A 14,281-nucleotide genomic window follows, 5' to 3' on the forward strand; every position below is an offset into this window, starting at 1 on the left:
GGTTAATATTAAGAGCTTCCGCTGTTGCATACTAAAATAAGGACAAGATTTGGAGTCCATGTTTGTATGATATTGTGTAAAAACTGCATTCAAGGAACTGATTTCGATGTAACATATTTGTATTGTAAACCATTATGTAATGGTCGTGTGTAAACAGGATATTTTAGATTATCATTATTTGATAATCTACGTAAAGCTTTTTAAACCTTTATTTATGAAATAAAGGTTATGGTTTGTTTAAAAATGAATGCAGTCTTTGAAAAACGTCTCATATAGAGGTCAAAACCTCGCAACGAAATAAATTAATATGGAACGTTTTTAATCAATAAGAACGGGACATTTCAGTTGGTATCCGAGCGTTGGTCTTAGAGAACCAGAATTTTGCATTAGTGTGTCTTATCGAGTTTGTTAGGATGCATTAGTGAGTCTGGACTTCGACCGTGTTTACTTGAAAAATGATTGCTTAACAAATTTTGTTGGAAACTATATATTTTTAACATGTGAATATTATGTGATATATTAATCTCTTAACGAGTTTGATATTATGTGATAGATGTCTACCTCTAGAACAAGTCCCATTGACTCACCTAATAATAATGAAGAGTCAAATGTAAATTGGAATGATTCGTGGACTGATTCACAAGTTCCCGAAGAGGAACCGGAAGAAGAGTCGGAACCGGAAGAAGAATCGGAACCGGAAGAAGAATCGGAACCGGATGAAGAAATAGAACCGGTGGGGGAAATAATAAAACGGTTAAGTAAAAGAAAATCCTCAACCAACCGACCAAGGTTAATTATGGTCAATGGTGTTTCCGCCAAGGAAGCTAAATATTGGGAGGATTACCAATTCTCCGATGAATCGGATTCCGACGAGAATTCCGATGATGTTATAGAAATTACCCCAACTGAATTTAAAAAGGCAAAAGAAAATAATAAGGGAAAGGGCATAAAAATAGAGAAATCTAATTCCAACCCCGATGAACTTTATATGTATCGTCAACCCCCGAAGTCCTTAAGTTGTAACAATGACCCGGGAACCTCTAAACCACCAGGTTTTTCTAAACCAATGTGGATAATGACGGCTCGTATTAGGGGAACATCATATATCCCTAGAAACTTGGCAAAACGAACCAAAACCGAAGAAGAAGAAACAAGCGAGTCGGAATAAGATAGTTGTATTCGTGTGGTGTAATATAAGTAATATAGTGTGCTTATGCTTTATGATATATGTAAAAATTGCTTGTATTAATAAGTATTTTTTTTATGAATCTAACTCTTGTCTATTTTACAGTATAAAAACACAAAATGGATAGACAACCCAATATTTTAAGAGACCTACCCGGAGACATGATTGATGAAATCTTGTCTAGAGTCGGTCAGAATTCTTCGGCACAACTATTTAAGGCGAGATCAGTTTGTAAGACATTCGAAGAACGTTCCAAGAATGCCTTGGTTTATAAAAGGCTTTCGTTCGAAAGATGGGGGATATCACATTAGGAAATCCATAAGTTACGATGTGTTTACTTTGACGCATATATTGCGGGGAACCCAAATGCTATTTTACGCAATGGGTTAAGAAATTATTTTGACTCAATATATCCGAATATTGGACTTCGTGATTTAGAAAAAGCGGCTAACATGCAACATAAAGAAGCATGTTATGCTTACGGATTAGTAATGTTCGCTTCTCACCAAAGTGAGAACAAGAACATCGGGCTACAACTATTAAACAAAACGTTCCCACAAGTGACGGAGTCGGTAATTGGGGTAAGAAATGAGGTTTTTAGATTGTTACGGGACTGTTGGACATTACGTAACCCTCGTCCCTTTGACGACGTTACAACACGCTGTCTTATCAACGGCCATAACGGTTATGTTCCACAAGACCAAGGATGGGAAGTAGTCCTAGTAAAACCAGAATGCATGACTTGTTTCTGGACGTATGAATTACGTGTCTTTATTGCCTTTGCTGAACGACTTGTGTACTAGCTAGAATTATCTTCACAACTATCTTGTATCAAAGTTATTGTGTGCTATATTTCATGCTTTATGTAAAATAAGCGGTATTGTAAGTTTGTAAAATATTGTATAAAAGTTTGAACGCGAAATATTATTATAATCAGTTTTTCATATAGAATTGTAGTAGTTGAATTGTATATTAGCTACTAAGTATGAACTTAACGGGTAGGTACTACCCGAATTTAAACTTATAAAATGCTAATATGAAGAAAAAGCTTTTATAAATGAGTTCATATTATGCTACGAAATACTATTAACTACTCTTAATATTCTGTATGATTAACTTGTTCCATTTGACAATTTTGAAGGAAATGGCACCGACTACTCGACACACCGTGAATATGAATGAAGAGGAATTCCGTACTTTTCTAGCTTCAAACATAGCCGCAGTACAGGCTGCGCTACATACCAACAATAACCTTGGATCTAGCAGTACAGAAAATCGTGTAGGATGCACCTACAAAGAATTCACTGCCTGCAAACCTTTGGAATTTGATGGAACCGAAGGACCGATCAGATTGAAACGGTGGACCGAGAAGGTCGAATCGGTGTTTGCCATAAGTAAGTGTACTGAAGAGGACAAAGTAAAGTACGCTACGCATACCTTCACAGGTTCTGCGTTAACATGGTGGAATACCTATCTAGAGCAAGTGGGACAAGACGATGCGTACGCAATACCGTGGTCAGCATTCAAGCACTTGATGAACGAGAAGTACCGTCCCAGAACCGAGGTCAATAAGCTCAATACAGAACTTAGAGGGTTACGAACCCAAGGATTTGATATTACCACGTACGAAAGACGATTCACAGAATTGTGCCTATTGTGTCCGGGAGCATTCGAAGATGAGGAAGAGAAGATCGACGCGTTTGTGAAAGGATTACCGGAAAGAATCCAAGAAGATATAAGTTCACACGAGCCCGCCTCCATACAACAGGCATGTAGAATGGCTCACAAACTAGTGAACCAGATTGAAGAAAGAATTAAAGAACAGACTGCTGAAGAGGCCAATGTGAAGCAAGTCAAAAAAAAGTGGGAGGAAAACGGTGATAATAATCACCAATACAACAACAACAATAATCGCAACAATTATCCCAACAATCGCAACATCAATCGCAACTACAACAAAAGGCCCAACAACAACAACAACAACAACAACAACAACAACAACAACAACTACAACAATCATCCCAACAACAATAATAACCGCAACAACAACAACAATCAGAAGCAGCTATGCCAAAGGTGTGAAAAGTATCACTCAGGGTTCTGCACCAAATTTTGCAACAAGTGTAAAAGAAATGGTCATAGCGCGGCGAAGTGTGAGGTCTACGGACCAGGGGTTAATAGAACGAAAGGAACAAATGGTTTCGGAACGAGTAATGGCGGAGCAAGTAGTGTCGGAGAAAGTTATGCCAATGTAGTTTGTTATAAATGTGGAAAACCGGGCCACATTATTAGAAATTGCCCGAACCAGGAGAACACGAATGGACAAGGCCGCGGAAGAGTTTTCAATATTAATGCGGCAGAGGCACAAGAAGACCCGGAGCTTGTTACGGGTACGTTTCTTATTGACAATAAATCTGCTTACGTTTTATTTGATTCGGGTACGGATAGAAGCTATATGAGTAGAGATTTTTGTGCTAAATTAAGTTGTCCATTGACGCCTTTGGATAGTAAATTTTTACTCGAATTAGCAAATGGTAAATTAATTTCAGCAGATAATATATGTCGGAATTGAGAAATTAAACTGGTTAGCGAAACATTTAAGAATGATTTGATACCAGTAGAGTTAGGGAGTTTTGATGTGATAATCGGTATGGACTGGTTGAAAGAAGTGAAAGCAGAGATCGTTTGTTACAAAAATGCAATTCGCATTATACGAGAAAAAGGAAAACCCTTAATGGTGTACGGAGAAAAGGGCAACACGAAGCTACATCTTATTAGTAATTTGAAGGCACAAAAACTAATAAGAAAAGGTTGCTATGCTGTTCTAGCACACGTCGAGAAAGTACAAACTGAAGAAAAGAGCATCAATGATGTTCCCATTGCAAAAGAATTTCCCGATGTATTTTCGAAAGAATTACCGGGATTACCCCTACATCGATCCGTTGAATTTCAAATAGATCTTGTACCAGAAGCTGCACCAATAGCTCGTGCTCCTTACAGACTCGCACCCAGCGAGATGAAAGAACTGCAAAGCCAATTACAAGAACTTTTAGAGCGTGGTTTCATTCGACCAAGCACATCACCGTGGGGAGCTCCTGTTTTGTTTGTCAAGAAGAAAGATGGTACATTCAGGTTGTGTATCGACTACCGAGAGTTGAACAAACTTACCATCAAGAACCGCTACCCACTACCGAGAATTGACGACTTATTTGATCAACTACAAGGCTCGTCTGTTTATTCAAAGATTGACTTACATTCCGGGTATCATCAAATGCGGGTGAAAGAAGATGATATTCCAAAGACTGCTTTCAAAACACGTTACGGTCATTACGAGTTTATGGTCATGCCATTTGGTTTAACTAATGCACCAGCTGTGTTCATGGACCTTATGAACCGAGTGTGTGGACCATACCTTGACAAGTTTGTCATTGTTTTCATTGATGACATACTTATTTACTCAAAGAATGACCAAGAACACGGTGAACATTTGAGAAAGGTGTTAGAAGTATTGAGGAAGGAAGAATTGTACGCTAAGTTTTCAAAGTGTGCATTTTGGTTGGAAGAAGTTCAATTCCTCGGTCACATAGTGAACAAAGAAGGTATTAAGGTGGATCCGGCAAAGATAGAAACTGTTGAAAAGTGGAAAACCCCGAAAACTCCGAAACACATACGCCAGTTTTTAGGACTAGCTGGTTATTACAGAAGGTTCATCCAAGACTTTTTCAGAATAGCAAAACCCTTGACTGCATTAACGCATAAAGGGAAGAAATTTGAATGGAATGATGAACAAGAGAAACGTTTCAGTTATTGAAGAAAAAGCTAACTACGGCACCTATATTGTCATTGCCTGAAGGGAATGATGATTTTGTGATTTATTGTGACGCATCAAAGCAAGGTCTCGGTTGTGTATTAATGCAACGAACGAAGGTGATTGCTTATGCGTCTAGACAATTGAAGATTCACGAACAAAATTATACGACGCATGATTTGGAATTAGGCGCGGTTGTTTTTGCATTAAAGACTTGGAGGCACTACTTATATGGGGTCAAAAGTATTATATATACTGACCACAAAAGTCTTCAACACATATTTAATCAGAAACAACTGAATATGAGGCAGCGTAGGTGGATTGAATTGTTGAATGATTACGACTTTGAGATTCGTTACCACCCTGGAAAGGCAAATGTGGTAGCCGATGCCTTGAGCAGGAAGGACAGAGAACCCATTCGAGTAAAATCTATGAATATAATGATTCATAATAACCTTACTACTCAAATAAAGGAGACGCAACAAGGAGTTTTAAAAGAGGAAAATTTAAAGGATGAAATACCCAAGGGATCGGAGAAGCATCATAATATTCGGGAAGACGGAACCCGGTATAGGGCTGAAAGGATTTGGGTACCAAAATTTGGAGATATGAGAGAAATGGTACTTAGAGAAGCTCATAAAACCAGATACTCAATACATCCTGGAACGGGGAAGATGTACAAGGATCTCAAGAAACATTTTTGGTGGCCGGGTATGAAAGCCGATGTTGCTAAATACGTAGGAGAATGTTTGACGTGTTCTAAGGTCAAAGCTGAGCATCAGAAACCATCAGGTCTACTTCAACAACCCGAAATCCCAGAATGGAAATGGGAAAACATTACCATGGATTTCATCACTAAATTGCCAAGGACTGCAAGTAGTTTTGATACTATTTGGGTAATAGTTGATCGTCTCACCAAATCAGCACACTTCCTGCCAATAAGAGAAGATGACAAGATGGAGAAGTTAGCACGACTGTATTTGAAGGAAGTCGTCTCCAGACATGGAATACCAATCTCTATTATCTCTGATAGGGATGGCAGATTTATTTCAAGATTTTGGCAGACATTACAGCAAGCATTAGGAACTCGTCTAGACATGAGTACTGCCTATCATCCACAAACTGATGGGCAGAGCGAAAAGACGATACAAACGCTTGAAGACATGCTACGAGCATGTGTTATTGATTTCGGAAACAGTTGGGATCGACATCTACCGTTAGTAGAATTTTCCTACAACAACAGCTACCATTCAAGCATTGAGATGGCGCCGTTTGAAGCACTTTATAGTAGAAAGTGCAGGTCTCCGATTTGTTGGAGTGAAGTGGGGGATAGACAGATTACGGGTCCGGAGATTATACAAGAAACTACCGAGAAGATCATCCAAATTCAACAACGGTTGAAAACCGCCCAAAGTCGACAAAAGAGCTACGCTGACATTAAAATAAAAGATATAGAATTTGAAATTGGAGAGATGGTCATGCTTAAAGTTGCACCTTGGAAAGGCGTTATTCGATTTGGTAAACGAGGGAAATTAAATCCAAGGTATATTGGACCATTCAAGATTATTGATCGTGTCAGACCAGTAGCTTACCGACTTGAGTTACCTCAACAACTCGCGGCTGTACATAACACTTTTCACGTCTCGAATTTGAAGAAATGTTTTGCTAAAGAAGATCTCACTATTCCGTTAGATGAAATCCAAATCAACGAAAAACTTCAATTCATCGAAGAACCCGTCGAAATAATGGATCGTGAGGTTAAAAGACTTAAGTAAAACAAGATACCAATTGTTAAGGTTCGATGGAATGCTCGTAGAGGACCCGAGTTCACCTGGGAGCGTGAAGATCAGATGAAGAAGAAATACCCGCATCTATTTCCAGAAGATTCGTCAACACCTTCAACAGCTTAAAATTTCGGGACGAAATTTATTTAACGGGTAGGTACTGTAGTGACCCGAACTTTTCCATGTTTATATATATTAATTGAGATTGATATTTACATGATTAAATGTTTCCAACATGTTAATCAATCAAACTTGTTAAGACTTGATTAATTGAAATATGTTTCATATAGACAATTGACCACCCAAGTTGACCGGTGATTCACGAACGTTAAAACTTTTAAAAACTATATGATGACATATATATGGATATATATATAGTTAACATGATACTATGATAAGTAAACATATCATTAAGTATATTAACAATGAACTACATATGTAAAAACAAGACTACTAACTTAATGATTTTTAAACGAGACATATATGTAACGATTATCGTTGTAAAGACATTTAATGTATATATATCATATTAAGAGATATTCATACATGATAATATCATGATAATATAATAATTTAAAATCTCATTTGATATTATAAACATTGGGTTAACAACATTTAACAAGATCGTTAACCTAAAGGTTTCAAAACAACACTTACATGTAACGACTAACGATGACTTAACGACTCAGTTAAAATGTATATACATGTAGTGTTTTAATATGTATTTATACACTTTTGAAAGACTTCAATACACTTATCAAAATACTTCTACTTAACAAAAATGCTTACAATTACATCCTCGTTCAGTTTCATCAACAATTCTACTCGTATGCACCCGTATTCGTACTCGTACAATACACAGCTTTTAGATGTATGTACTATTGGTATATACACTCCAATGATCAGCTCTTAGCAGCCCATGTGAGTCACCTAACACATGTGGGAACCATCATTTGGCAACTAGCATGAAATATCTCATAAGATTACAAAAATATGAGTAATCATTCATGACTTATTTACATGAAAACAAAATTACATATCCTTTATATCTAATCCATACACCAACGACCAAAAACACCTACAAACACTTTCATTCTTCAATTTTCTTCATCTAATTGATCTCTCTCAAGTTCTATCTTCAAGTTCTAAGTGTTCTTCATATATTCTACAAGTTCTAGTTACATAAAATCAAGAATACTTTCAAGTTTGCTAGCTCACTTCCAATCTTGTAAGGTGATCATCCAACCTCAAGAAATCTTTGTTTCTTACAGTAGGTTATCATTCTAATACAAGGTAATAATCATATTCAAACTTTGGTTCAATTTCTATAACTATAACAATCTTATTTCAAGTGATGATCTTACTTGAACTTGTTTTCGTGTCATGATTCTGCTTCAAGAACTTCGAGCCATCCAAGGATCCGTTGAAGCTAGATCCATTTTTCTCTTTTCCAGTAGGTTTATCCAAGGAACTTAAGGTAGTAATGATGTTCATAACATCATTCGATTCATACATATAAAGCTATCTTATTCGAAGGTTTAAACTTGTAATCACTAGAACATAGTTTAGTTAATTCTAAACTTGTTCGCAAACAAAAGTTAATCCTTCTAACTTGACTTTTAAAATCAACTAAACACATGTTCTATATCTATATGATATGCTAACTTAATGATTTAAAACCTGGAAACACGAAAAACACCGTAAAACCAGATTTACGCCGTCGTAGTAACACCGCGGGCTGTTTTGGGTTAGTTAATTAAAAACTATGATAAACTTTGATTTAAAAGTTGTTATTCTGAGAAAATGATTTTTATTATGAACATGAAACTATATCCAAAAATTATGGTTAAACCTATAACTCACCAACATTTTTGTTGACGTTTAAAGCATGTTTATTCTCAGGTTAATATTAAGAGCTTCCGCTGTTGCATACTAAAATAAGGACAAGATTTGGAGTCCATGTTTGTATGATATTGTGTAAAAACTGCATTCAAGAAACTGATTTCGATGTAACATATTTGTATTGTAAACCATTATGTAATGGTCGTGTGTAAACAGGATATTTTAGATTATCATTATTTGATAATCTACGTAAAGCTTTTTAAACCTTTATTTATGAAATAAAGGTTATGGTTTGTTTAAAAATGAATGCAGTCTTTGAAAAACGTCTCATATAGAGGTCAAAACCTCGCAACGAAATCAATTAATATGGAACGTTTTTAATCAATAAGAACGGGACATTTCAATATTCTTTAATTTATGAGCTTAAACTATTTAAAGGGGTTAATATGCATAAAAAATATAAATACATTTAACTAAGGTATGCCTTTTGTGTTGGGTACTATTGATCACCCAACAACTAAAACTACATAATAAGTTGTATAGAAACGTGTTATAGATTAACGTGAGTGTGGGTGGCATATGATCGCGAAGGTAGTTAAATCCTCTATGGGTGATGCCGATAGCGACGGTCGAAAAAATATCATACCTTAGTGAATTTATTGCATTTCTGCACACTTAACCCCATTTAAAACATGTTACTCATACTAACTAACAGTTTGTGTTGTTAATGCAGAGAGACATGGAGGCAGGACGACTAAATGCTGTTTCACTGAGCAAGAATTATGCAATAAGTGGGATTAAGAATGAAGAGGTCATGGATGAGATTAAAATGTTGATCAATAATGAGGAGAGACAGTTGTTGAAGTTAGTTTCGAAAGAAAAAGATAGTATTGTTCCTAGAGCTATCAAAGATGTAATTTGGAAGGTGTGCAATATGACAAATTTTGTATACTCGGAAGTTGATTCGTTCAGTGAAAGTAGTGCTATCCTTGATAATATCATGAACGAAATTATATATAAACCAGTTTCTAACTCGGTGTATGAATGAAACCAAAGAATATTTGTAATCATCTCCATGCATGAGAGAGTTTACCATTACTGTGGTGTCAAGGATTACACTTGGTGTAAAAGATGGTTTTGAATGTTAATTTCGATTATTATTTTAGTAATGCATTTTATTTTATATTGAGATATTGAGAATGAGAATTAGACTATGTGATCACTGGCTGACAATTGTAAAATAAAATAAAATAATATAATAATATTTTAATAATAATATAATAACAATAATAATAATAATAATAATAATAATAATAATAATAATAATAATAATAATAATAATAATAATAATTAATAATAATAAAGTTTAAATTTTATTTCCTTTCATGTGATTCAATTTCATGTGATTCAATAAGTTTACTAGTTATTATTATTATTATTATTATTATTATTATTATTATTATTATTATTATTATTATTATTATTATTATTATTATTATTATTATTATTATTATTATTTGGTTACTCCTAGATAGATATGGATATTTATGATTTTTTAAAACTATTTCTGATTTTTTTAAACAACATTTAAGGATTATCATGAACGTGTATAAAAATGTTTTACAATTCAACAAACGTCGTTTTAAAATTAACGTGTAACCATTATCTAAATACTTATAGTTTATGCATCTTGAGTTAAAGTTGGAAAATCCATTTAATTATCATTCTTTTTATCCATATGGCATCTCATTCATCGTAATAATAATTTTACCAAAAGATTGTACAAAAAAACACAAAAAATTGAATTTATATAAATTAAATTTTAAGTTAAATTTAAAATTAGATTAAACTGAGAATTAAATTGGGCCGGGCAGAGTATCGTTTTGACTTTCAGATAACCAAAAGCCCATGGGCCCATTGGTCATGAAGAAAAGCATAAAAGCCCATATACAAGCCCCATTTTGAACCCTAGGGTTTTTCTTATTTGAGCAAACTTACATTCTCCGTCTCCTTACTCTCTACCCAGCACAGCTCACAGGCGATTAGCGATGGTAATGATCTGAGCTTACGTTAATCTAGATGAATCTATTTATGTTTATTGAATTAATTATTACATATTTTTGAGAAATGATTGTTAATTTTATTGTTCTTTCGTTCAATTTTACAACACTCTACATTTGCAGTGATTATGTTTGTGTGTAAATTTTGATGGCTATGTTTGTTTAAATTAATACTGTAGCTAATTACTTTACTAATTACTAATTTGGATATGAAATCTGTTAGCTGTATTTTAATTCTGAATATTTTTGTGGATTTTGTTGGATGCTTATTATTAATTTAAAGTACGTTATAAATTGTTTTTTATAATACTGCTTGATGAACCCTTGATATGAATGAAAGTTGCTTTTTTGTAGCACCATTTTTATTTTAGTGTGCATACTGAAAATTTACATTTAAAGTATATGTGTTGGTTTCAATTTTTTTTTTTTTTTTTTTTTTTTTTGTTTATTTGATTTATTAAGAAAATATTCTTAATTGATTTTTTGATTTGGTGTGGTTAGATATTTAATGAAAAAGAAGCTCACTAAATATTGACATAATAGTATATTTTAATTGTTTGCTTATTTTTTATTTGTTTTTGTATAATAATTTGTTTTATTTTTGAAGGTGTTCGTCAAAGCCCAGAAGTCAAGATCTTACTTCAAGAGGTTTCAAGTCAAATTCAAGAGGAGGAGAGGTGTGTACCTTTCTTTACTAGATGTCGTTTTATCACCTTTTTTTTGTAAATCTGACTTATGTTATCTCTTTGCAATGGTGTTATTTGTGATTGTAATGTTTAATCATAATATCTGTTTGATTTTTTTATGCAGAGGGAAAGACTGATTACCGTGCCAGGGTCCGTTTGATTAACCAGGATAAGAACAAGTACAACACACCCAAGTACCGATATGTTGTGCGATTTGTATCCTTTTATTGTTCATCATTTTTTTTATTTAGTAAATGATGCTACATTATTAAAAGACTTTTTTGTGATATTACATATTTGGACACTTTAACTTTAATGATGTTATTAGACCAACAAAGATATAGTTGCACAAGTCATATCAGCAACCATTGCTGGTGATATGGTTCTTGCATCAGCTTATGCTCACGAGCTTCCCCAATATGGTCTCAAAGTTGGGCTCACCAACTATGCTGCAGGTATATTTTTTAAATCAGTTTGTTTCATAAATTTATATTGTACCGATTACTATTATTTAACTTATGTTTTTTTTTTTTTTGAATTTAGCTTATTGCACTGGGCTTCTATTGGCTCGCCGAGTGTTGAAGAAGCTTGATATGGACGAGGAGTACCAGGGAAACGTTGAGGTATGGTTAACCAACAATTTTAATATGATGGTTTTTGTTTTTTTATTTATTTTTGTTTTACAATTTTACATTTTTCTGATTTAAGGACTTTTTTTACAGGCTACGGGAGAAGACTTCTCGGTCGAGCCAGCCGAAAGCAGAAGGCCGTTTCGTGCTCTTCTTGATGTTGGTCTTCTTAGAACCACTACTGGAAACCGAGTTTTTGGTGCTCTAAAGGTATTTAGATATTTGGCCTTTAACTTTGTTTTTACTTACATACATATAGAGACAAAAAGATGTTTGTCACATTGTTTTTGTTTCTATTAATTAGTATTCTAGATTCTAGATTTTGAAACATCAATCTTTGAGTTATATGTTGGGAGTTTATATATTTAAAGATGAATTTTTTGTTAAAGGTTGTTACTTTTTGTTTTGTTCCTATTTAGTTTTCTTCTAATATGTTTAAGAATTAAGAATAACAGTCAATGAGATAACCTGTTTTACATCGATGATATAGGGAGCTTTAGACGGTGGACTAGACATTCCTCACAGTGAGAAAAGGTTTGCTGGTTACAACAAGGATGGTAAGAGTCTTGATGCTGAAGTTCACCGCAAGTACATTTATGGTGGACACGTTGCTGCCTACATGAATGTAAGTTTTGTTGTTAAACTACATTTTTTGGTGAAACATGTTTATATATATGGTCACGTTTAAATCTTTTTGTTATCTTTACAAAAATTGGGTCATGTTGTACTGTATGAGAACTATATATTGTGTTATTACGGGTCGTGTGTTTAATAAGTTTTATTGAATGATAGATGCTAATGGAAGATGAACCTGAGAAGTACCAGTCTCAATTCTCTGACTACATTAAGGCTGGGGTTGAACCCGGTAGCCTCGAAGAGCTTTACAAAAAGGTTCATGCTGCAATTCGTGCTGACCCGAACCCTAAGAAACCAGAGAAAAAGGCACCTAAGGAGCACAAGAGGTAAATATTAATTATGTTCATGCTGTGTGTCATGTAATACATTTTCAAATTTTAAATGTTGATTTTTTTTTGGTAATCTTATGTTTGTGGGGTTGATATTGTAGGTACAACCTCAAGAAGCTAACATATGATGAAAGGAAGCAAAAGCTTATTGAGAGGTTGAATGCATTGAACGCTGCTGCGGGAGGCAATGATGATGATGATTCAGACGAAGATGACGAGTGAGCAATGTTGCATGTTTTCATTTTTGTCATGTTTAGGTTCAAAAGACTTCCAGTTTGTTTTATTTTGTTTAGAAGAATTTGATACCAGAACTATCTTTAGCATCTTGAGGAATGTTGAATGTGATGTTTGGAACTTGATTTTGTTTTCTTTTGATATGATGGTAGTTTTTGTTGAAGACTTCAAATATAGTCTACCTTGCTTTTTTATTTTTTATCCATGAGTGCTTCAATATTAATCAGTACTTGAAACTTGCTAGTGGTTTATATTAAAACTTGTCCATGACAAAAGGAACAGAGCTAAATATTTTAAAAGAACCAAATACAGTAAATACATTAATGAACTCTATTTTCAAGCATATAACAGATGAGCAATGTGTGAATGTTTCTGATGGTTTAGGTGGCGATGAGCCTGTTTGAAGGTGTAGATTTTGAAGGTTTAGTTGAAACCGGTTTTGAATACTAAGTCATTTTTTTAGGGACCTGATTTGGAGGATTCTCTCCTCTCTTCTCGATCGAGTGAAGTTGTTCGTTTCGATAAAGTGACCGACAAGCTCCTCAAGCCGATTTCAAAGGATTTGGTGGTGAGGTAGAAAAAATCTGCTCTGATGTATGGAAAAAATATTCCGCGGTGATGGTTAATCGGGTTCTTAGTCTTGCGGTCTTTTAGTCGGTTTAATTTGCGTGCTTCGTGTTCTCGTGTTTTGTATTTTCATAGTGGTTGCTTCTTTCATTTTGCTTACGTTCTTTTTGTTAAGTTTGTTTCGGCCTTTAATTAGTTGGCAGTTGTAGAGTATGGTTGAATGGTTCTACCTTTGGATTGTTCTCTTTCATGAAAGTTGTGTTTGTTATATATATTCGCTTTTTCGAAAGAAAGAAAATAGGTGAGAAATTTAAACACGATAAAATCACATTTTCCTTTCAACTGTAGTATGACATCAATCATTTAACCAACGCTTTTGTTTTCTTTCATGAAGAAATCTCTCTTTTGCACCAGCCAAAGCATCCTTGTTTTTTAAATTGATCCATCGGAGGTTGAGCTACGTCAATGCCTTCAATTCCACATTCTCGTCTCAAGAAATCATTAGACCCTTCTTGTTTAC

The 14,281-nt window shown here is 34.3% G+C and overlaps 2 protein-coding genes across 2 annotated transcripts in view; both read left to right on the forward strand.

The window, feature by feature from the left end:
• LOC139874530 (ent-kaurene synthase 1, chloroplastic-like) overlaps positions 1 to 9,668 on the forward strand; it is a 30,213-nt gene extending 20,545 nt beyond the window's left edge. The window contains exon 14 of the mRNA XM_071861952.1: positions 9,354 to 9,668. Within this exon, the coding sequence (XP_071718053.1) occupies positions 9,354 to 9,668 (315 nt within the window). The remainder of the gene's footprint in view (positions 1 to 9,353) is intronic.
• A 926-nt stretch (positions 9,669 to 10,594) lies between these two features.
• On the forward strand, positions 10,595 to 13,393 carry LOC139876417 (large ribosomal subunit protein uL18-like). Its single transcript, XM_071863729.1, has 9 exons — positions 10,595 to 10,671; positions 11,288 to 11,357; positions 11,491 to 11,582; positions 11,695 to 11,821; positions 11,910 to 11,989; positions 12,089 to 12,205; positions 12,486 to 12,620; positions 12,788 to 12,957; positions 13,062 to 13,393. Exons 1-9 carry the CDS (start codon positions 10,669 to 10,671, stop codon positions 13,180 to 13,182), a joined length of 915 nt encoding a protein of 304 aa, XP_071719830.1. The 5' UTR covers positions 10,595 to 10,668; the 3' UTR covers positions 13,183 to 13,393.
• The last annotated feature ends 888 nt before the right edge of the window (positions 13,394 to 14,281 follow it).

The sequence above is a fragment of the Rutidosis leptorrhynchoides genome, chromosome 11 (genome assembly GCF_046630445.1).
Source record: "Rutidosis leptorrhynchoides isolate AG116_Rl617_1_P2 chromosome 11, CSIRO_AGI_Rlap_v1, whole genome shotgun sequence".
In the NCBI taxonomy this organism is placed as follows: domain Eukaryota; kingdom Viridiplantae; phylum Streptophyta; class Magnoliopsida; order Asterales; family Asteraceae; genus Rutidosis; species Rutidosis leptorrhynchoides.

Coding starts and splice junctions, on each gene's coding strand:
- LOC139876417 (XM_071863729.1), top strand. Junction 11,583..11,694: donor ACCGATATGTTGTGCGATTT/GTATCCTTTTAT, acceptor TGATGTTATTAG/ACCAACAAAGATATAGTTGC. Junction 11,822..11,909: donor GCTCACCAACTATGCTGCAG/GTATATTTTTTA, acceptor TTTTGAATTTAG/CTTATTGCACTGGGCTTCTA.